A 20,659-nucleotide genomic window follows, 5' to 3' on the forward strand; every position below is an offset into this window, starting at 1 on the left:
GGCGGTCTACAACATTATTTTTTTCGTTTACGGACTTAGCTCAAGGCGAAAAGTGTCTAGACTTTAAAGTAATTTTTCCATCCACATATATATATTTATAAATGTATTTAATTGTATTTTAATATGTGCCCCTAATTTTCAGCTTGCGTCGAAAGTCTTTAAAAAAATTGAAAATGTTTTGACCAAAAATTAGTTATTGTAACGAATATTAACAGATCCTTCCTCTCAATCGTCGGTGTTCTTGCGCGTGATCGCCACCAGATCGACGGCGTTGATGGAGTCCGGAAACATGGAGTGGTAGTTGATCACGGGCACATAGGCCGCCGTGATCACTCGTCCGGCAAACCAGCGTCCGTGCAGCGCGTTCACCGCCAGCACAGCAGTCGTGGTGCCCGGGCACTTCACATAGACGGTGCCCGTGGGCGAGGCGGTGTCCACGTGGATGTGCAGCACACCGCCGTGCTTGGCGCACTCCTCGAGCACATCATCGCGGATCTCCACGTCCCAGGTGGGATTCGTCTCCGTGCGCGGATCGAACATATTGGAGAGTATGAAGCACTGCGTGGCTATCGACGGGGCAGCCTCCTGTTGCTGCACCGGCGCCGGTTGAGGAGCTGTGGCCAGCAGCGCATTGGCCGCCGCCTGGGGCACCGCCAATCCAGCTCCCTCCGCCAGCTTGAACATCAGCTGCAGGCGGCCCGTGGCGCCCAGATCGATGCCCGTGCGATCCATCTCGTCCGTGTCCAGCGAGGTGGTGTTCATGTCCAGACGCTCGGTCACATTGCCCACCTTCATGAGGCGGCCGGCCAGCTCGAAGCCGTTCAGTTGCTCCAAAGCCTTTTTGGCATCATCAGCATTGTGGTACTGCGGGAATATTATTAATTAATAAGGTTAAAATGCTTAAAAACAAACCGAAACCCACCGTAATAAAACCGTATCCCTTAGATCGACCTGTCTCCGTGTCCATGATCAATTGAATGGCATCGATCTTGCCAAACGGCTCGAATATGCCCCTCAGCATGTCCTCGGTAATGTTGAAGTGCAGCGATCCCACGTAGAGGCGCATGGGACCTGTGTGACTCTTCGGCTGGAATGCGGGCGCCGCATTCTGTAGGCGATTCTTCTCGGCCTGCGTGTGCTGCACCATAATGGGCACCCCAAGCAGCCGCTGGCCGGAGAGACCGAGAGCCAAAGCCACCGACTCCGGATCTTCAAACTCAATATAAGCGATGCCCTTGAAGCGCTTTGTCTTGTTGCACGTGATTAGCCGCACGTCGCGCACCTTGCCTACGCTGGAGAAGAACTCCTCCAGGTCACGGGCGCGCACTCGTTGCGACAGCTGGATGCAGAAAACGGTACGGGCGTCACGCTCCTCGGGACTCAGCTCGGTGGGCGGGGTTCGGTCGCCACCACCGTTCGCTGGAGAGCGGCGACGAGGCGAGTGGGTTCCTCGACGACGGCTACTGGAGTTTGAAAAAAAGCATACAAATTAGTTGAAAATCAGAGTTATGATTAGTTATTAACTAGTAGTTAACTACTTTTGTAAAGTAATGCTAATGATTCATTAGTAATGAAAACACTTTTCATTGGAATTGAAAAAAGTAATGCTACTGAAAAATATTCATTGGTATTGAAAATTGAAGTCCCCAAAAATAATGCTAGTTAAAAATGTAATTAAAAAAAGTAATGATAGTTAAAAAATATAATTACCATTGTTATTTAATAAAAGTTCTTTTTACCCCATTAAAGCTATAACTTTTCTTATCCCTGGCTAAGAATTGGTACTTTTTGACCATGTAATAACGACTCAAGAAGGTGAAAACAATAAAACCTATAAGAGGTGGAACATTTGCTCCACAGGTCAGAGAACACTAATAGTTTTGCTGACACCGAGGATGAAAAATATTTGAACCGCGAATTCTTCAGAAGAGAAGGATCCTTTGGGGACTTTAATGAAATATATTTTCAGTGGCATTGAAAGCTTCCAATGCCAATGAAATTTGTTTTCAGTAGCATTACTTTTTACAATGCCAATAAAGAGTGTTTTCAGTAGCATTAATTTGTTCATGATATTTCAAAAACAATGCTAATGCTTATTGAATTAAAATCAAACCAAAAAAGGTCAAGACTTTAAATTGTCCAGTAGTTTAAATGCTGATATGTTCAACTCACTTTCTATCCTTTGAACGAGAATGACTTCGCTTGCGTTCACGGATCGGACTCAGCCGCTTGCGCTGCTGATCGCGCGACCGACTGCGTCGACGTTTATCCCGGGACCGATCCTGCTGGTGCAGGGATTTGCTGCCTCCACGTCGATCCCGCGAGCGTCGCTCCCTGTCACGATCGCCATGGCGTATGCGACGATCATCGCCTCCTCCGCCGCCACCACGCTCATCCCGCGATCGACTGCGACGTCTCTGGTCGCGATCACGGTCCCGCTCGCGATCCCGATCACCGCCTTCTCTGCGGTGTCGATCTCGGTCACCTCCTCCATCGCGGTGTCGTTCGCGCTCCTTATCCTTGTCCCTTTGACTGCTGCGCTCACTGCCGCGATCTCGGCGGGATTTGCCATCTCGTGAGCCGCTTCTACTCCTGCAAAATGGATTAAGGATTGTATGAGAAGGAGATACATGAAATCATAGCATTAGAAAATTAATTAATAATATAGGTCGTAGTTCAGTATTTTACACAAGTGATTTTAAATCTCTTAGACATTTTTTTTAGTAACGCGGATTTGTTATAAGGTTTAAGAAAGATATAAATAAATTATTATTATAAAATAAAATATTTTAAATTGTATTCTATGCGTTCATTTCTTTTTCGTTGTGTTGGCCTTATATGTAATCTGTTAGGAATCCTAACTTGGGATCCTTAAATACTGATATTATATATGTATCTTTACAGTTTTACCTGTGAACTTTTATGAATCCACACTTAGGATCCTTAAATAATAATATTATATACCTATCTGTACATTATGAACAGTTGGGAATCCTAACTTAGGATCCTTAAATAATAATATTATATATATTTACAGTTTACCTGTGAACTTTTAGGATTCCACACTTAGGATCCTTAAATAATAATATTATATATATTTACAGTTTACATGTAAACTTTTAGGAATCCTAACTTTGGATTTATAAATACTGATATTATATATCTTTACATTTTACAAGTGAACTTTTAGGAATCCACACTTAGGATTCTTAAATAATAACATCCTAGCTTAGGATCCTTAAATAATAATACTCTAATCGATTACTTACCGTGACCGCTTGCTCTGCTTTTTGTGTGTACTTCCACCGCCGCTGCCGTTCCGAGGACCGTTCTCGCCGAAGTCGTCGTCGTGGCCTCCGCCGCCGGGACTGCTGCCGCTGCGCCTGCGTCCACCACGTCCACCGCTGCCCGCACTGACATTCTACACAGATAGGTTGTTTTGTTTGTTTTGTGGATTGGGTGTGGGAGTGGACAGGTAGAAGGATGGGTTGGGTCGGGCGCAAGCAATAATGTAGATACAGATAAGTGGATTATTTTTTTGTCGATCGGTTTCAGTTTTTTTTTTTGGTTTTGGTTTTGGGTGGGTGGGAACACATAACGGGTGTTGATAGTTCGTTACGTTGTTGTCGTTGTTGAGATGTTGGTTGATTTTCGATTATATCATTTGAGTTTGTTATGATATATTATTTTTCAGTTTCGTAAATATTTTTTTTTTTGAATAAGAGAAAGCAAATCAAAGTAAATTAGTTAAATTTTTGGCATCTGCAAGTATATAAAGTAGAAATGCTTAAGTCAACAATGATCATTTGGGGATCATTGCCAATTTTTAGCAAGGTAGTAATAAGGATATAAGGTATAGAAATTGCTTATACGTAGTTGGTAAATATATATATATAGTTCATATATGGCACACACACAGATGGTTCACGACGGCGAGAAATGTTGTCTCCACATGGGCAAATTTCTCATGCTCATTCTCATTCTCAATCAGTTCAGTTTTGGGGGAATGTTTAGCGCTGGCTAGTGGAGTGGACTGGTTGATTGGTTCTCAAAAAGACGTCGTCTATATATATATAGGACATAGACATTATATAAGTAAGATTGTAGTGCTATAGTTTAAGAATTGCTTATTACTTTTTGTTTGTTTGTTCAAATAGGTTTGGTTTTGGCTTAGCTTTTTGTGTTGGTCATTATAGCTTATTTTTCGTTTTCGATTTCGATTTCTGTTTATGGTAAATCTTAATTTGTAATTTGAGCGATACTTTCTTTCTTGTCTGACTGTGAGTGAGAGTAGTAGTAGTGCTGCCTGCTGCCCCAGACAAGTTAGGAGGAGTTTATCTGAAATTTAGTGCACGTTCAGTTTCATTGGTTTACATAGAGAGCAGTAAGGTAACGAATTTCAATTGGATTGTGTTCAAAAAAAACTCAAACATAAACAAATCATATGGAATACAAAATGCCTAGATATGTTTTGGTTTTTTTTTTATTGTTTTGTAATTTTGTAATTGGTTTTTTCGCAGCTTCTGGCACATTCAAAACTTACCAAATGGTCTCCAGCTTTTTGTGTTTAGAATGACCAAAACAATCTCTAGCAACAATATTGAGCTTATTCGATTCTCTGCAAAGACATTTCACCCTTAAGAATTATTCTAGCATTTTGGATCGGTTTGTAATTTTTTTTTTAATGGTGATTGTGTGTGGGTAATTTTCGGTTGTTCTTAGTGAGAGAGCAGATAGGAAGAAATATGAGCGTTCAACTCAAGATTCGTTGGTTCAGGGCGAGAGAGGGATTTTTAATAATTTTGAGATTATGATAAACTAGTTTGAGAAGGTTGAGATTTTCGTCACTATAAATTAAAAGGTATACTTTATGGATTTTCATTTGCTAATTGTTTTTTTGCAAGAGCTGAATAACCTATCGGACCATTAATAAAAGTATTTTCTGAAGATAGTAAATAGTCTTTTTGAAGACTTATCCAACAGAAATGTGTTAGCTGAAATCCACACACTAATGCAGTAAAAACTATTTGAAGCTATATTTAAATAATCGATTTTTTTTATGAAAGTCTAATAATAAAAATTCTAATCCTATAAAGATCTTATATAAGATATGCGAAGGGCTTTAAACGATTTTTCTAGGCTTGGTTTTAGATGTTTTGCCCAGATAAGATAAGAAAGTTAGAATCAGTACTAAGTAAAAGTCCGTTTCAATCAGTCAAAAAGATTAAAGTCCAGGTTAATTAACAATATGAGACAGATATAATAGTTGAATTTGCAATATAAATGAAATGTATGTCGGTTTTTAATATTTAAGGTAGAAAATTACAAGAAACCTCTATAGAACCCTCGTTCTATATCCTTAAAGTCGTGCCAAATATTTTGCACCCCACTGTACCCAGTGCAATGGACACGACTGTCTCAAGTGCCGCGGAGTAAAACGAACAACACAAACCCACACACAGACAGATTTTCGTTGGCGAAATAATTTTCTGTATGTACGCGCAGTCATGTATGAAGAATATAGGGGAAAAAAATTACGAAAATCAGCACGCAGTGCAGCGTTTCGTCTGCCGGTTCTTTTGATTTAACAACAAAATTAGGTTAAAAATCGATTTAAGACCACTTAGTTATGCATCGAGTGCACATGCGTGTGTGTGTGTGCCCGAGACGACGACGACTTACATACAAACACAAAATGCACGCCTGTGGGTGTCTATGTAAGAAAAAAGTATACAAACATACATATGAAGTAACTGTTTTTCATATTTTCACAGCAAAATAATCGCATTTGTTGGCACAAATGCCAGAGGGGCTTAATTTAAACGATAATCGCCTGCCGTCGGGCAGTCGAGACTTACGTTTTTCTGATACGGCGCCTCGAGCATCGCCTCCACATCAAAGTCCTCGGCCATGTCGAAAATTTCTTCGGTTCTATCCGGGGTGCTCCGCGAAAAAAGTCCCCTGCTCGGCGTCTGGCACGTTTGGAGAAATCAGAATGTGGTGGATACGCACGGCGCAATTCGCAGGACCACTTACGAACTCCTTTTTCAACTTTCGGGCTTAATAATATGCAATTTATGTGAATTTTCCACCAGAATTTCCTCTCTAGCGTGGCTGCTTGTTTTCGGGTCCAGGGTTGTCGCAAAACTTATCGATGGTGGGGATGTGAAAAATGTACTTAGCCTCGATACTATCGCGATAGTATCGCTCATACATAAACATTAGGGATCCTTTAGAAAATTATTTTATGAATGTTAAGCAATTATGGAAATTTCCATTTTTAATTATTGAAAATTTGAAACGCAATTAGCATATCCATACATATGGATCAGTAATCAGTGATAGATTTTGTCTGCTGAACGCTTGGGATAAATTTCAAAGGCGCGCGGAATCAAAAAAAATAATTTTATTTAAAAAACAAAGAATTCTACCGAATTGATGGTTTTTTTAAACTATCGTGATAGTCTGAAAAATATCGAATTCGATCAACATTTTACCGTCTGGTAGCACTGGCATACAGTGCTGGCGATTTTGTATTAGAATAAAATAAGTTTTAAATTTAAAATTTGTAGTTTTTTGTACCTTATTAATTATAAAAAATAAAGATTTACATGATTAATGTCCTTCAAAATTTGACAATAAATAACAACTGTTTGAAAATAAAAAAGCCAGAATAAAAAAAGCCAGAATTCCCGCTAGCCGCTGTTTGTAAAGACAGCTAAATTCGACGTAAAAAAGCTAATCAGGCAGCTCGGATACCATCACATCGAAAAACAGCAAATTCTGTTGGTAAACATACGCAAGAAGAAGTCAAAGTCTGGCAAAATTAATGCGCCAGCATGTGCAACCAGTTGATTGCAGTTTCCTGGATATAGTGAACCTGGCGAAAACCTTCTGAATGGATTTAGAGCCCGTTTCGCCTAGGCAAGAAGCGAGAAACTAGCACCTGCAGCTGCTGTTGAGTCATCAGCGTTTTAGCCAAATACGCCAAAAAAAAACAAAAACAAGGCCATAAGAGGTCGTTAGAAGCAAGTGGCTGACCAAAAGAGCCCCGCAGGTGAGCCACAGGTGATAGGCGTAGTCTTCGACGAGGATGGCGTAAGCCGATCCAGCAAATCCACCACCCCAACCATCGCCATATAAATATAATCGTTACGCGTCGCTGACTAGGTGTGTCTAAACTCCGACTAACTTTCGTCTACGTTTGCAGAGTGCGCACACACAACACCACACACACACACCCACACATACATATAGAGGCCAGCCAAAAAACCAATCCCCCCAATGGAGGACTACAAGTTCCTGTTCAAAATCGTCCTGGTGGGCAATGCGGGCGTGGGCAAAACCTGCCTGGTGCGCCGCTTCACCCAAGGCCTCTTTCCACCCGGCCAAGGTGCCACCATTGGCGTGGACTTCATGATCAAGACGGTGGAGGTGGAGGGCGAGAAGATCAAGCTGCAGATCTGGGACACTGCCGGCCAGGAGCGTTTCCGCTCCATCACCCAGAGCTACTATCGTTCGGCACATGCTTTGATCCTGGTCTACGACATTAGCTGCCAACCCACGTTCGACTGCCTGCCCGATTGGCTGCGCGAGATCCAGGAGTATGCCAACTCCAAGGTGCTCAAGATTCTGGTGGGGAACAAGACGGACCGGGATGACCGCGAGATACCCACGCCGATTGGCGAGGAGTTTGCCAAGCAGCACGACATGTACTTCCTGGAGACATCCGCCAAGGAGGCGGAGAATGTGGAGCGGCTGTTCTACGAGATAGCCGCCGAACTGATTGGTCAGGCGAGGAGCAAGGATGGCAGTAGTTCGGCTGCGGCGGCGGCAGCCCAGCGCCAGTCGGAGGGCAGTTCCATCGGACTGGGGAGCTTCAGTGCCAAGGCAGCGCAGAGCAATTGCTGCGGCGGACTCGCCAGCGGCGGCGGCAGCAGCTCCAACTCTAGTCAAGTGGGCTGAGCTGCTAAAAAACTGAACTGGAAACTGAGCAGCTAATCTATATTTAGTTAAGGACTAATCGTGATATTTCATTGATTTTTGTATTACCATCAAGCTCCCATATTCTAGAACCTCTCTTTAATTTGTTATTCGACTTGTTTTATCGGATTACCGATTATCACGATTAAGATCTACATTTTTGAGGTGAAAACCAAACAAAAATGGCAACTGAGCAGCTAATCTATAAATAGTTAACCAAATATCGTGATATTCCGTTGATCTTTTACAATGTATTGTTTTTCTATAGTTCAAATACCAAGCTCTCCCATTTTAAGCAATTTTGTTTCCTATTATTTTTACAAAAAACACTGATACAAACTACTACCCTTTTTAAGTTGACCCCTTGAATGTTTAGAGCCCCAATTATCACGATTATCACGAACTACTCCAAAACTAGCTGTCAATGACTAAGGATGCTAAATATTTGTGTTACCAGAACTCCATTGGTGGTGTTCTAAGCGCCTGATTTTATTGATTAGTATTATATTACCGTATTGATCCAAATATGGGATCGTTTACCAAGTGAGCATCACACGAGAAATTTATGATATCAATAATGCTATGCACACAATTCTGTTAATTTTGATTGTTTCCATAAGAAGTATTGCAGATTTTATACATTAAACTTTTTGTATACCTTTATGCATATTTATTTGCAATTATTTTTAAATATTATTATAACTAATGTGCAATCAATTGTAATGCAATTTTTAAATGGTACTCGTAATAGTGTTTAAGGTGATTTCATGACATTCCAAAAATTAAGAAGTAGAAACTGTATGGATAGACCAGAAAACTAAATGAGAAGAATAAAATAAATATGAAACTAATATTGTATGGTCTACAAGTGTTTTGATTTCAGTAGTAGGGATTTATTTCGCTGATTAAAAAACTATTAGTAATAGGTATTGATTATATTTAAGGTTTATTTTATCACCAAAATCTACCATACCTAATTATTATTTTTTTTTACCATCTCAAGTGGTTTTAGCCTCTTACACATGTACGTATTACAGGAAACAAGTGTATATAACCAGGGACCGTAATCATTACAAGTAATATTTTAAAAATTACTTTGTAATGATTACTTATCGATTTTTAATTTTTTAAATCAAACTAATAATTATTTTTGAGCAAAAAAAATAAAAATCACAAATAATCATTATTTTTGAGCAAAAAAAATAAAAATCACAAACAATCATTATTTTTGAGCAAAAAAAATAAAACTCAAAAATAATGATTATTCGTGATTTTTATATTTTTCGCTCAAAATAAAACTCACCAAGCAACAACTTTTAATCCTTTAAGGATATTGCCAATATTGTCCTATGTCCTTATAAAGGGACCCTAGAGCAACAATTGACAACAACAACAACAACAACAAAACGTATTTTACCTGTGTTTGTTGCAATTATTTAATATAAGGTCAACTGTTACATACAGAGCAGCAGCAGAAGATATACACAATTACTAAAACAATGCTTATAATGATAATGATAATGATTTATGCTTAGTTTGCATATGCCGCTTCATGTTGCACACGTACTCGCCAACTAACGTTAATTTGCAAATTTTGCACTCGGAAACATTATTTACCGCGTGGAAATTAAAAAATTTGCGGAGAACAAAATTTCGCTTGCGACCCATATCGAAACTCAATAGAAATGATCTACAATAAGTCATTCTTACTGATAAGTTTCAGTCTTAGACTAAGATAAGCGCTACACACAAAAAAAACAAGAAAGGAAGCTACCTTCGGCCAGCCGAAGCTTATATACCCTTGTAGATAAAAGAATACTCACTCGGTGCAGTTCCAGGGATTCCAGATTCAGCGTTTCGATTTATTTCAATTTTGTTTTTAAGTAGTCAAGAATCAAAACGCCTACTTCCTACAAAGTTACAATGAATTTTCTTATATTTCTTTGGGAGCCTTAAGATATAGTGGTCCGATCCGGCTGGCTCCGACATATGTACTACCTGCAATAGAAAGAAGACCTTCGGGAAAGTTTCATCGCGATAGCTTTAAAACTGAGAGACTAGTTCGCATAGAAACGGACAGACGGACAGACGGACAGACGGACAGACGGACATGGCTAGATAGACTCGGCTATTGGTGCTGATCAAGAATATATATACTTTATGTGGTCGGAAACGTCTCCTTCACTGCGTTGCAAACATCTGACTGAAATTATAATACCCTCTACAAGGGTATAAAAACTATGTAAAATCAACTATTTAATAGTGAAAACTGTTCCAACCCATAAAAAAAAAAAAAATGCCCCAAAAAATAGTAGATTACCTATAAAATAGTAATAGTGACCTACTAAATAGTATTTAACCCGAAAAAAATTGTTGTTTTTTTTAATTTATGTTTTTAACTTTTTTTTATTTTTAATTTAATTTGTTATATAAATTTATATGGAAGTTATTTATAGACACTTACATTTCACAGATACTTAAACTTACAAATCAGGTTTTTTGCCTCCGCTGGGAATCGAACCGGGGCCGCAACCATCGGAGTCAAGCACGATATTAATTGATATTATTATATTAACTTGCCAAATGAATAAAACAACAAGATACATGCAAATTTCGTAAATTGGTTTTCTATTATTTTAATTGTTTAATACTATTCAATGACCCAAAAAATAAAACAACAAAATACATGAAAAATTCAGAAAATAGTGCAAATACTATTTTTCTATGTTAATTTTACATAGTTTTTTTTGTGTGTACTATAAATAGATCTAAGCGCGTGCGTTTCCGCTGTCTTCTTTTGTTTTCTCTTCTCGTGCGCTTTCGGCCTAAGATAAGCTTTATCACATTGATCATTGTTTTAGTAATTGTGTATATCTTCTTCTGCTGCTCTGTACACACAAAAAAAAAACTATGTAAAATCAACTATTTAATAGTGAAAACTGCCCCAACAAACACAGGTAAAATACGTTTTGTTGTTGTTGTTGTTGTTGTCAATTGTTGCTCTAGGGTCCCTTTATAAGGACATAGGACAATATTGGCAATATCCTTAAAGGATTAAAAGTTGTTGCTTGGTGAGTTTTATTTTGAGCGAAAAAAATAAAAATCACGAATAATCATTATTTTTGAGTTTTATTTTTTTTGCTCAAAAATAATGATTGTTTGTGATTTTTATTTTTTTTGCTCAAAAATAATGTGTAACAATAGAAGAATAAATATAACAATTAAAAATTTAAAATCATCAAGGATATTCATAGTGTAACCTTAAAGGATAAAAACGTGCTAGTCATGCTTGTTCTATGTTGATTGGAAGTGTATGATTTATTCATTTAAAAATAGTGAAAATAATCATTATTTACGGTCCCTGTATATAACCCTTACTTAAGGGTAAACATCCTTAAGTCTTAGATTTTAATAAAGCATTGGTTAGCTCCACGCCAGAGAAAAATGCGGCGACGGTTGGAAAGGCTAATAGTAAAATTGGTACACTTCCGCGGAATAGAGCTTTGGGACCTTCTGTGGCCATTAGGTCTCTGAAAACGCTTCGAATGCCGTGCTTGTAAGTGCCCTCAGGTGCTGAAGTTAATCAGTATTAATTATTATCAATCGAACGATTTTAGACTCACCTGACTGTAGGCGGCTCTTAAGTACATCGAAGGGCACGGCCAAAGTCCAAAACACAATTCCAGCCGTTCCGCCAGAAAGAATTGTTGAAGTGGCGCTGATCTGCCCAGTCTTGGAATTCTTTCTGGCCAATTCCTGGAGGAACTCGTAGGTCACATAATAAATTCCGGTGGGCGATTCTTTTGGATATTAATTATTAGTTTCTATTCAATGGACGTTAGCCTATAAAAGAGTCACAAACCTTTCAGAATGCAGGCACAGGTTCCTTTGAAGAGGCTTCTAATCCCACCTTGCTTATAGAGCTTTATGGCTGTGTCCATGGTTCCATGATAGAGTTGTGGTCCTTTGGACACGGACTGTGTCTGTAGCAGAATCTTTATCCGATCACTGGGCACTGTGACGAGACCCGTACAAACTCCGGCCACGGCTCCGGCGATGAAGATCTGCGGATAGGTGATCGCTACGCGGTCGTCCTTTTGGAAAAATCTTTTTACCGCTGCATAGACCGCTAAGTCCACGGCAAAGATGGGAGTCACCGCCATCAGGGGAGCAGAAATTCCTTTGCAGAATCCACGGAAACCCTCTTGCCGAAAGATCCGGGCCGTACAATCCACCACTCCCTTATATCGGGGAGATTGACCGGGCAATGGCGTGGGCATGGTTTGAAGGCGAACCTTGCGAAAGGACCGAACTTAATCCCAATTTTATAAAGAGTTTTACATCTTCTAAATCACCTTTATTGTGTCCAAGGGATATCCAACCAGCACCATGCACATTCCACCCACGCCACCTGCTATTAAGGACTTAAAAGGATTTGATTTATTTTCCGTGGCGATCTCCGTCTCCTCCATGCTGGTACTTCAACTATTTATTTAATACTAATTCAGAGGCGCATGCTGCCAAATCGCTGGTTCACAGAAGATCGCTTTTGAAGGGTTATCTGTTAGTTGAGCGATCGCTGACCTATGAATATGCTGTGTTTGCCCAAATAATCGGGGAATACAACTTTAATGATCTTGTGGTGCTCTTATCTATTCCAAATACTTTGCGTTATTTCCTATTCCGATTGCTTCAACAGGTTAATAAGTTTCTCCTTTAGTTGAAGGATATCAGATGATCTCTTAAAATGAATTAATTAAATAGGTTTTAGGTTTTCTGCCACCTTAATTAAACTCGTGTTTTCGCACATATAGTAGGGGAGAAGGGGGCACGAATAGTAAGAAAAGTTTGGTAAGACATAACAGCTATAAATTAAGAGCCATAGGAATGAGATTGGTATCATCGGAAAGGCTATATTGCCTATATTTATTTCCTACATCATTTTTAAGTCAAGTGCAAAGCCTTCGAGGAGCGCACAGTGGGGCGAAAAAGCCAAAAGTCTGCCTTAAATCAGCGGAGCCCTATAGCGAATATCTTTTGATGGGGCATTCTTAAAGGCAATTAAATATGTAAAAAAACATAATAAGGTGAATTTTTTTAGTAAAATTTTTTTGTTGTAGAAAATTTTTAAGAAAAAAAAAATTGTTTTTTTAAGAAATAAAATATTAATAAATTAGTTATAGGGTTCTAAGTTTCCCAATATTTTTTTTAAATTTAATTTGATTTTTGAAAAAAAAAATTATTCAAATCGATCAACTATAACTTATAGCTGCCATATAAACGCTTACTACAAAGGGGAATGTCTCGGTTCTATTTCAATATTGGTTCATATAAATTGGGATTAAGGCATAATTTATCATTTTAGCTCTATGCTCACCTTTTTTTTTTAATTGGTCTATGATATCTTATAGATGTCATACAATCAATCAAGGAAATATAGCTTATTCAAAAAAAACTGGTAGAAACCGGTATTTATTTCATATCTGTATTTTTAGTTAAATAACATAATTTAAAATTTTAAACCCAAATTTGTTTATTAATTTATCATTATCTTGATCAATACCTTCACATAAGTAAAATATCTTCATGATGTTAGGGCGCGCGGATAACCAGGGCTGACGATATTTCAAATTATGAACATTTCTTGCTAACTTAAACTGCAGTTTTCTCAGAAGAGGCACAAAAGGGCAGGCTAATTTTTTCAGAAAATGTAGTTAAATATCAAAACTTTTTTTAAAAAAAAGAATTAAACGGGGATCTAGGGTGTAACACTACTTTACGTCCAAAAATATCCAAAAAATCCCAATTTTTTTGGACCCCTTTTAAAAAATTAAAAATAAATAGTAATTATGTATCTAAAATTTTTATGGTTTTTTTAATATTTTAAGAATTGGTTGCTCTTAAAATTTCAATCGTTACATATACAACTTAGGCCCTTGGGCGCTTTCAGAAAAATTTCAAAGATGTGTAAAAATACCTTTTTTTCTTATTGGCTAAAATTATGTTTCGATAAATCCACTTTATAAATCTGTAGTGGGAGAACCATTCATCACAGATCACTCTTTCCTTTGGATTTGTATAGAGAATTGAATTGTTTTTAAAGTAGCATTGCAACATTTTGGAAAATCTTAAAAAAAAAAAAACCATTTTGGCAGGCTTTTTGTTCTAGGCGCCCCACAGTGGAGCGTTGCAAAATGTCAACATACTTTTTTAACATCCTATCCCCAGTACGAAACTTACTTTCACTGCTAACGGTAAAAATTTAAAGAAGCGATAATTTTCATAAAATTGTATTGGACTCTTTGGACATTAATCCTTTGATCTAAAATAAAGTACATTTGTTGTGGTTTTTTTTCTAACCAATCTTTGCTAATAAAAGCGGAGGTCCATATTTTTGTAACTTTTTAAAGTTAGGGTAGTTGTATGGAAATATTTAAGTTTAATATCTTACCGGCCATTACGCGCATTACGGCCTTTAAAGCGTAGTTTATCAACCATCCGCACTGTTGCAGTTAATCAAAGAGATATTTTAATCTTGGTGGCCTATATTCAATATCATATGTATATATATATTGGTATTTTGGCTCTCTCTTTTTAAAATTAATTAAACGGTTTTTTTGTCCATAGTCAGTAGTTATTTTTTAGACAAACTTTAAGGACATTTTCTTAAACAAATATCCTTAACATTAACATATATATAAAGAAACTTGAAGTAGCCTAACTTACGTACAATTTCTTAAGTCTTCGATTTTAATAAAGCATTGGTTAGCTCCACGCCACAGAAAAATGCGGCGACGGAGGGAAACGCTAATAGTAAAATGGGGACACTTCCGCGGAATAGAGATTTGGGACCTTCTGTGGCCATTAGTTCTCGGAAAACGCTTCGAATGCCGTGCTTGTAAGTGCCGTCTGGTGCTGAAATTAATCAGTATTAAACAATGTCAATAGAGCGTTAATAAAATGACACACCAGACTGAAGGCGGCTCTTAAGTACGTCGATGGGTACGGCCAAGGCCCAAAACACAATTCCAGCCGTTCCGCCAGAAATAATCGTTGAAGTGGCGCTGATCTGCCCAGTCTTGGAATTCTTTCTGGCCAATTCCTGGAGGAACTCGTAGGTCACATAATAAATTCCGTTGGGCCAATCTTTGGGATATAAACCATCAGATTCTATTAAATGGACGTTAGCCAACAATGGAGTAACAAACCTCTCAGAATGCAGGCACAGGTTCCTTTGAAAAGGCTCCTAATCCCACCTTGCTTATAAAGCTTTACGGCTGTGTCCATGGTTCCATTATAGAGTTGTGGTCCTCTGGTCACGGACTGTGTCTGCAGGAGAATCTTTATCCGATCGCTGGGCACTTGGACGAGGGCGGAACAAACGCCGGCCACGCCTCCGGCGATGAAGATCTCCGTATAGGTGAGCCTGCAGTGGTCGTCCTTTTGGAAAAATCGCTTTCCCGCAGCATAGACCGCTAAGTCCACGGCAAAGATGGGAGTCAACGCCATCAGGGGAGCAGTTACTCCTTTGTAAAATCCACGGAAACCCTCTTGGCGAAAGATCTGGGCCGTACAATCTACAACTCCCTTATACATTGGCATGGTTTGAAGGCGAACCTATTGAACGACCGAACATAATCCAAACTCATACTTTTACATCTTCTAAATCACCTTTATTGTGTCCAAGGGATGTTCGACGAGCACCATGCACATTCCACCCACGCCACCCGCTATAAAGGACTTAAAAGGATTTGATTTATTTTCCGTGGCGAGCTCCGTACCCTCCATGCTGAGATTTCAACTATTTATTTAATACTAATTTAAAGGCGCATGTTGCCAAATCGCTGGCGCATAAAAGAGCGCCTTTGAAGGGTTATCTGTTAACTGAGCGCTGGCTGACCTGTGATTATGCTGTGTTTGTCCAAATAATCGGGGAATACAACTTTCATGAGTATTTGATGCTCTTATCTATTCCAAATACCTTCGCTTCTTTCCTAGTCCGAAGATTTCAACAGGTTAGTAAAGTTTTCCAATAATCTTTTATTTGCAGCACATCAGATAATCTCTTAAAATATAGCCTATTACTTTTATACCCATAATTATTCAAATTGGCCTTGGGCTTTTTATATAAAACATTTATTTTATAATACATTTACATATTATATTTCTTTGAGACACGTAACAACAAAAATTTTTTTATAAATCGTAAAAAAAAGTTTAAAATAAAGAAAATAAAAGAGTTTTAAAATAACTTGTACTTTAAAAACATCTCTTTGATTTCCGTTGCGACTTTAATACTCAGGTTTTTTCTAAACGGCTGAGAAGATTGGAACAAAAATCGCTCCACTCCAGTTCAGTGTTCAGGGAGCTCTTCCAATTTAATTCTAAGAGATCACAAATATCGTTAAGCCGTTTCGTCCCCAGAATATTTTTCTCTATTATTTTGTGAGTTAGGAATCGCGCCAGGGAATTTTCATTGTGGGAAAAATAATGTTTTCCAATATATTTTAGATGAAGATAGAGGGCGAGACTATTAAGGTTATTACAATTTCTTTTCGTTCTCCTTGCGAAGGAGGCTTGCAGATTGTCGATCTCCTTAAATTGTTCACTTCCCCAAATTTGAGCCATATAAAGTTTCATTAATCGTGTCCAACTTTCTGATTCGCTACTGAAATCCTCCAGGCGACTTTTGGAGTCTGAGATCATTCTGAGTACTTGTTGTTTGTTGGAGAGTGAAGGAGTAAAGACAAAATCGAGGAATACTGCCTTGGAAGCTCTTTTGATCTCTTGTCCTGGAATAATCCATTTTTCTATCGCAGAAATCCGACCGCCTCGCCTAAAAACCATGACTTCAGATTTTTTCATATCCACCACAAGGCCCCAGTTCTTGCAGTACTTTTGCAGCTCGTTGATCATATCTTGAAGTCGGTTAATACTGTCAGAAAGAATGACAATTTTGTCAGCATACATCAGGATTCTGATTGGACGATTATCAATGCTGAGTCCATCCTTCAACTCGTCGGGAAGATCATTTAAATATAGGGTGAATATTAGTTTTGACATGCCGTCACAGCCACTTTGAAAGTAATTAAGGAACTTGTCTCGATATATTTTCTGTTTGCATATATTCCTTAAAGAGTTTATAATTTTTGACGACACTCTAAGTTTTTGGAGCTTGGCCCATAAAAGTGATTCAATCATTTCAGAAGATAACGATTCGAAATGAATAAAATATGAGTAGACCCTTGTTCCTTTTTCAGCCAACTTGATATTGGCAATAGTAATTAAATTATAAACGAAATCTGTCTTAGAGGACTTTCCCGAATAACGAATCTGTGAATCACTTAAGATACGATTTTCTTTGCACCATTTGGTCAGTCTTATCTTAAGCGTATTGAGAAGTATACTTGTTAAATCAGATAATGATAGCATACTCGAAACCACAATTAAGTTTTGTGTTGATCCGTTGTAAAAATCATTGCAACTTCGGGTGATATCCGTTAGGTCGTTTTTCGAAAACTCAGGAATAGAGCAGCGCCTGAGAACATATAGTATTTCATCGGGCTTTATTTCCGAGTCCAAGGCTGGAACGGTCAGTACAATGCTAGGATCAAATGAGTCAATACTAATGGTGCTCCGTTGTGTTTGTGAAACTCTGGCGATTTGCGAACTTCTCTGGAAGTTTGGGGTAATTTGCAGGCAGATGGGCAAATGATCGGATCCATGTCGAGTTTGCCCCTCGTCTGTCTTATCCACTTTGAAGTCTATCACCGATTCCATCAGATTCTGGCTAACTGCAGCAAAATCGATGGTGGAATTGCCCCGTGTACTAAAGTAGGTGTAAGATCCCTCTGAATCTCCGTGGGTCAAACCATTTAAAATCTGAAGTTGGTTTTCGGTGCAAAAGCGTATAAACTTGCTTCCCCTTATCATTTTTTTGTCATCAGATTGCCGACCGTTTGAATGAGCCACGCATATATTGGGTTTTACTGCTTGTTTAAATTCTCCAATGCGGATGTTTAAATCGCCCATAACTATTGCATTCTCAATGGGATTTATAGCATTTCCAAAAGCTCTATTCACCGGCTCGAATTCTTCCTGCCAGCGATTGGTATGTATGTAAAGTGGAACTATATTTAGTTTTTTATCATAGAGGCGCAGTTGTAGAATCTTTAAACCGTTTATTTCAACAGGTTCGTGAGTTATCCCCAAGTCTTTAAGCGATTTTCTTATGCCTATGATACACCCACCGATTCCTCTGCCTCGACGAAGGACTCTTATTGCATCCTCCCAATGCAAAAATTCAAAATCGGGCTGCTGTTTCTTGAAGTCCTCGGTGGCTGGGGCATTTGGAAGTGTATGTGTTTCCAGTAAAATAAAAATATCAAAGTGGCGTAAGTACTCGATAAATTCCGTGTTGTTCTGTTTGCCCTCCAGACCTCTAATATTATATGAAGTGATATTTAGTGGTTGAATTGTGGCATTATTTTCCCTTTTAGCGGTCATATTTAAGCAGTTTAAACAATATAGTTGGCTTGTGTATTTTTTTTGCAGGCGAATCAGGTGCAACTACATGCATCCGGTCAAACCACTGATAAGCCTAAGAATTGTAAATGATCTTGTGAAATTAGTATGAATACATAAATCGTTTACTTTACTTGGATCAATTGAAATTCACACTTTTATATTTTATGCTTTTTTCAGACTTATTAATTGTATTATTATCTTATTTATTATTCGTTTATTTTCACTTCTGATTGGAAATAAAAAAAACAATACTTTGCTTTCGCGTGAACTCCCCTTTATTCTGTCGATCGGTTTTGCTCCAACAACTATCGATGTATCGCCTTCTTATAAAAGCTAAAGCCTAAAAGCTTTTAAGAATGTAGAGTAATAAATATCTACCTAAATATTATACACCGACTTTTTTAATCTGTAAAAAATGTTTGGTACCCCAAAACAAATAGTTAGATTAAGATGATCTTAATAAGATTTGATACTATCCCATTTCATTTTAAAATGCTATTTTAAATAATATTTTTAATACTCCATTTATAACTAATTGAACATTTTGTAAACCAATCACTTTACAACAATATTTAATTAAATAAACAGCCTCTCTTAAATACAAATCCTTATTTCTAAGCCTTTAACAAATCATTGGTTAACTCCACGCCGAAAAACACGGCGGCTGTGGAGGGAAAGGCACGCAATAAAACTGGGAGAATTCCGCGAAATAGAGCTTTGGGGCCTTCTGTGGCCATTAGGTCTCTGAAAACGCTTCGTATGCCGTGCTTGTAAGTGCCCTCAGGTGCTGCAATTGAATTATTTATATATCATTGCCAATTCTCGCGATTTCTGATGGCATGACTCACCTGACTGTAGGCGGCTTTTAAGTACGTCAAAGGGCACGGCCAAGGTCCAAAACACAATGCCAGCCGTTCCGCCAGACAGAATCGTTGATGTGGTGCTGATCTGCCCAGTCTTGGACTTCTTTCTGGCCAATTCCTGGAGGAACTCGTAGGTCACGAAATAAAATCCGGTGGGGGAATCTATAGGGTTACAAAGGTTACAGTTACAAAGGTACTTTTAAGAATTAAACAGGCATAAACCTCTCAGAATGCAGGCACAGGTTCCTTTGAAGAGGCTCCTAATCCCACCCTGCCTATAAAGCTTCGCGGCTGTGTCCATGGTTCCATTGTAGAGTAGAGGACCACTGGACACGTGCTGCGCCTGTAGGAGCACCTTTATCCGATCGCTGGGCACCGTGACGAGGGCGGAACAAACTCCGGCCAATGCACCGGCAACGAATATCTGCGGATAGGTGAGCCTTATGTGGTCGTCCGTTTGGAACAGTCTCTTGCCCGCCGCATAGACGGCAAAGTCCACGGCATAGATGGGTGTCACTCCCACCAGGGGCGCCGATATTCCTCTGTAGAATCCACGGAGTCCCTCCTGACGAAACATCCGGGCGGTGCAATCTATAATCCCCTTGTATCGGGGCGCTTGACCGGGCAAAGGAGTGGGCATCGTTTGAAGGCGAACCTTCAGAGTGCATGAAAGAAATTCTTTTTAGTCTAGAAACAGATTTATATTCTCTATTTACCTCACCTTTATTGTGTCCAAGGGATAGCCGACCAGCACATTGCACATGCCACCCACGCCGCCCGCTATAAAGGACTTTATGGGATTGGATTTATTTCCCGGGGCGATCTCCACCTCCTCCATGGCGGGATTTTAACTATTTACGTAAACCCAGTGAGAATTCCGTCAGCCTCTCTCAAGAAACGCACGTGTTTGCAGATGGCTCGGTTACAGGAGTGCGCTATCGATGGGTTATCTGCTGTCTGAGCTGTTGCTGACCTATGATAATGCTGAGTGTTTCCAAATAGTGCGATAGTACAACTTCCATGATCAATTGAGGCTCTTATCTATTTCAAATATTTCATTTGCTTTCCAAAAATGGCAGAGGCAACAGCTGTTATGTTAAGGCAGAGTTCTTAACATTGATTTAGCATAAAGTTATCGATTGCAGTATGTTAGGGCTCATATAAACCATTTTATTATAAAAAAAAAGGGTAAACTAAAAATTAAATGTTATTTTAATTGAACAATAAACCTAAAATTTGTTATATTACAAATTGTTGTAATTCCCAAGGAATAATTTTTAAGCATC

The 20,659-nt window shown here is 38.7% G+C and overlaps 5 protein-coding genes across 6 annotated transcripts; 1 reads left to right on the plus strand and 4 right to left on the minus strand.

Annotated features, from left to right (window-relative positions):
* Positions 1-69: 69 nt before the first annotated feature.
* Positions 70-6,157, minus strand: Caper (RNA-binding protein 39-like protein Caper). Of its 2 annotated transcripts, none has more exons than XM_070214981.1 (6): positions 6,037-6,157; positions 5,859-5,972; positions 3,270-3,421; positions 2,173-2,592; positions 923-1,460; positions 70-864 (listed from the first exon to the last, which is right to left on the minus strand). In XM_070214981.1, exons 2-6 carry the CDS (start codon positions 5,910-5,912, stop codon positions 226-228), a joined length of 1,803 nt encoding a protein of 600 aa, XP_070071082.1. In that variant the 5' UTR covers positions 5,913-5,972; positions 6,037-6,157; the 3' UTR covers positions 70-225. The 2 variants fall into 2 exon arrangements, with proteins under 2 accessions (XP_070071082.1, XP_017014716.2); XM_017159227.3 differs by having other exon boundaries at positions 923-1,463.
* Positions 6,158-6,726: 569 nt separating this feature from the next.
* Positions 6,727-8,834, plus strand: Rab30 (RAS oncogene family member Rab30). Its single transcript, XM_017159245.3, has 2 exons — positions 6,727-7,057; positions 7,211-8,834. Exon 2 carries the CDS (start codon positions 7,285-7,287, stop codon positions 7,963-7,965), a length of 681 nt encoding a protein of 226 aa, XP_017014734.2. The 5' UTR covers positions 6,727-7,057; positions 7,211-7,284; the 3' UTR covers positions 7,966-8,834.
* Positions 8,835-11,351: 2,517 nt separating this feature from the next.
* Positions 11,352-12,618, minus strand: LOC108069239 (mitochondrial magnesium exporter 1-like). The gene is made up of 4 exons (XM_017159244.3): positions 12,339-12,618; positions 11,846-12,278; positions 11,607-11,783; positions 11,352-11,556 (listed from the first exon to the last, which is right to left on the minus strand). The coding sequence occupies exons 1-4, from the start codon at positions 12,453-12,455 to the stop codon at positions 11,378-11,380; spliced, it is 906 nt and encodes a 301-aa protein (XP_017014733.2). The 5' UTR covers positions 12,456-12,618; the 3' UTR covers positions 11,352-11,377.
* Positions 12,619-14,719: 2,101 nt separating this feature from the next.
* Positions 14,720-15,771, minus strand: LOC123003201 (mitochondrial magnesium exporter 1-like). The gene is made up of 4 exons (XM_044394964.1): positions 15,655-15,771; positions 15,192-15,600; positions 14,953-15,129; positions 14,720-14,898 (listed from the first exon to the last, which is right to left on the minus strand). The coding sequence occupies exons 1-4, from the start codon at positions 15,769-15,771 to the stop codon at positions 14,720-14,722; spliced, it is 882 nt and encodes a 293-aa protein (XP_044250899.1).
* A 3,294-nt stretch (positions 15,772-19,065) lies between these two features.
* LOC108069245 (mitochondrial magnesium exporter 1) lies at positions 19,066-20,474 on the minus strand. Its single transcript, XM_017159251.3, has 4 exons — positions 20,095-20,474; positions 19,596-20,028; positions 19,359-19,535; positions 19,066-19,297 (listed from the first exon to the last, which is right to left on the minus strand). The coding sequence occupies exons 1-4, from the start codon at positions 20,209-20,211 to the stop codon at positions 19,125-19,127; spliced, it is 900 nt and encodes a 299-aa protein (XP_017014740.2). The 5' UTR covers positions 20,212-20,474; the 3' UTR covers positions 19,066-19,124.
* Between the last annotated feature and the right edge of the window lie 185 nt (positions 20,475-20,659).

The sequence above is a fragment of the Drosophila takahashii genome, chromosome 2L, assembly GCF_030179915.1.
Source record: "Drosophila takahashii strain IR98-3 E-12201 chromosome 2L, DtakHiC1v2, whole genome shotgun sequence".
NCBI lineage: Eukaryota > Metazoa > Arthropoda > Insecta > Diptera > Drosophilidae > Drosophila > Drosophila takahashii.

Excerpts from the sequence above, each read along its gene's own strand:
- Caper (XM_017159227.3), bottom strand. The coding sequence starts at position 5,912 with ATGGCCGAGGACTTTGATGTGGAGGCGATGCTCGAGGCGCCGTATCAG. Across the intron at positions 1,464-2,172 it reads TCTCGTTCAAAGGATAGAAA|TAGCCGTCGTCGAGGAACCC; the intron begins GTGAGTTGAACA and ends TTCAAACTCCAG. Across the intron at positions 865-922 it reads AGGGATACGGTTTTATTACG|TACCACAATGCTGATGATGC; the intron begins GTGGGTTTCGGT and ends ATATTCCCGCAG.
- Rab30 (XM_017159245.3), top strand. The coding sequence starts at position 7,285 with ATGGAGGACTACAAGTTCCTGTTCAAAATCGTCCTGGTGGGCAATGCG.
- LOC108069239 (XM_017159244.3), bottom strand. The coding sequence starts at position 12,455 with ATGGAGGAGACGGAGATCGCCACGGAAAATAAATCAAATCCTTTTAAG. Across the intron at positions 11,784-11,845 it reads CTGTGCCTGCATTCTGAAAG|AATCGCCCACCGGAATTTAT; the intron begins GTTTGTGACTCT and ends AATATCCAAAAG. Across the intron at positions 11,557-11,606 it reads TAAGAGCCGCCTACAGTCAG|CACCTGAGGGCACTTACAAG; the intron begins GTGAGTCTAAAA and ends GATTAACTTCAG.
- LOC123003201 (XM_044394964.1), bottom strand. The coding sequence starts at position 15,771 with ATGGAGGGTACGGAGCTCGCCACGGAAAATAAATCAAATCCTTTTAAG. Across the intron at positions 15,601-15,654 it reads ATCCCTTGGACACAATAAAG|GTTCGCCTTCAAACCATGCC; the intron begins GTGATTTAGAAG and ends GTCGTTCAATAG. Across the intron at positions 14,899-14,952 it reads TAAGAGCCGCCTTCAGTCTG|CACCAGACGGCACTTACAAG; the intron begins GTGTGTCATTTT and ends GATTAATTTCAG.
- LOC108069245 (XM_017159251.3), bottom strand. The coding sequence starts at position 20,211 with ATGGAGGAGGTGGAGATCGCCCCGGGAAATAAATCCAATCCCATAAAG. Across the intron at positions 20,029-20,094 it reads ATCCCTTGGACACAATAAAG|GTTCGCCTTCAAACGATGCC; the intron begins GTGAGGTAAATA and ends TGCACTCTGAAG. Across the intron at positions 19,536-19,595 it reads CTGTGCCTGCATTCTGAGAG|ATTCCCCCACCGGATTTTAT; the intron begins GTTTATGCCTGT and ends GTAACCCTATAG.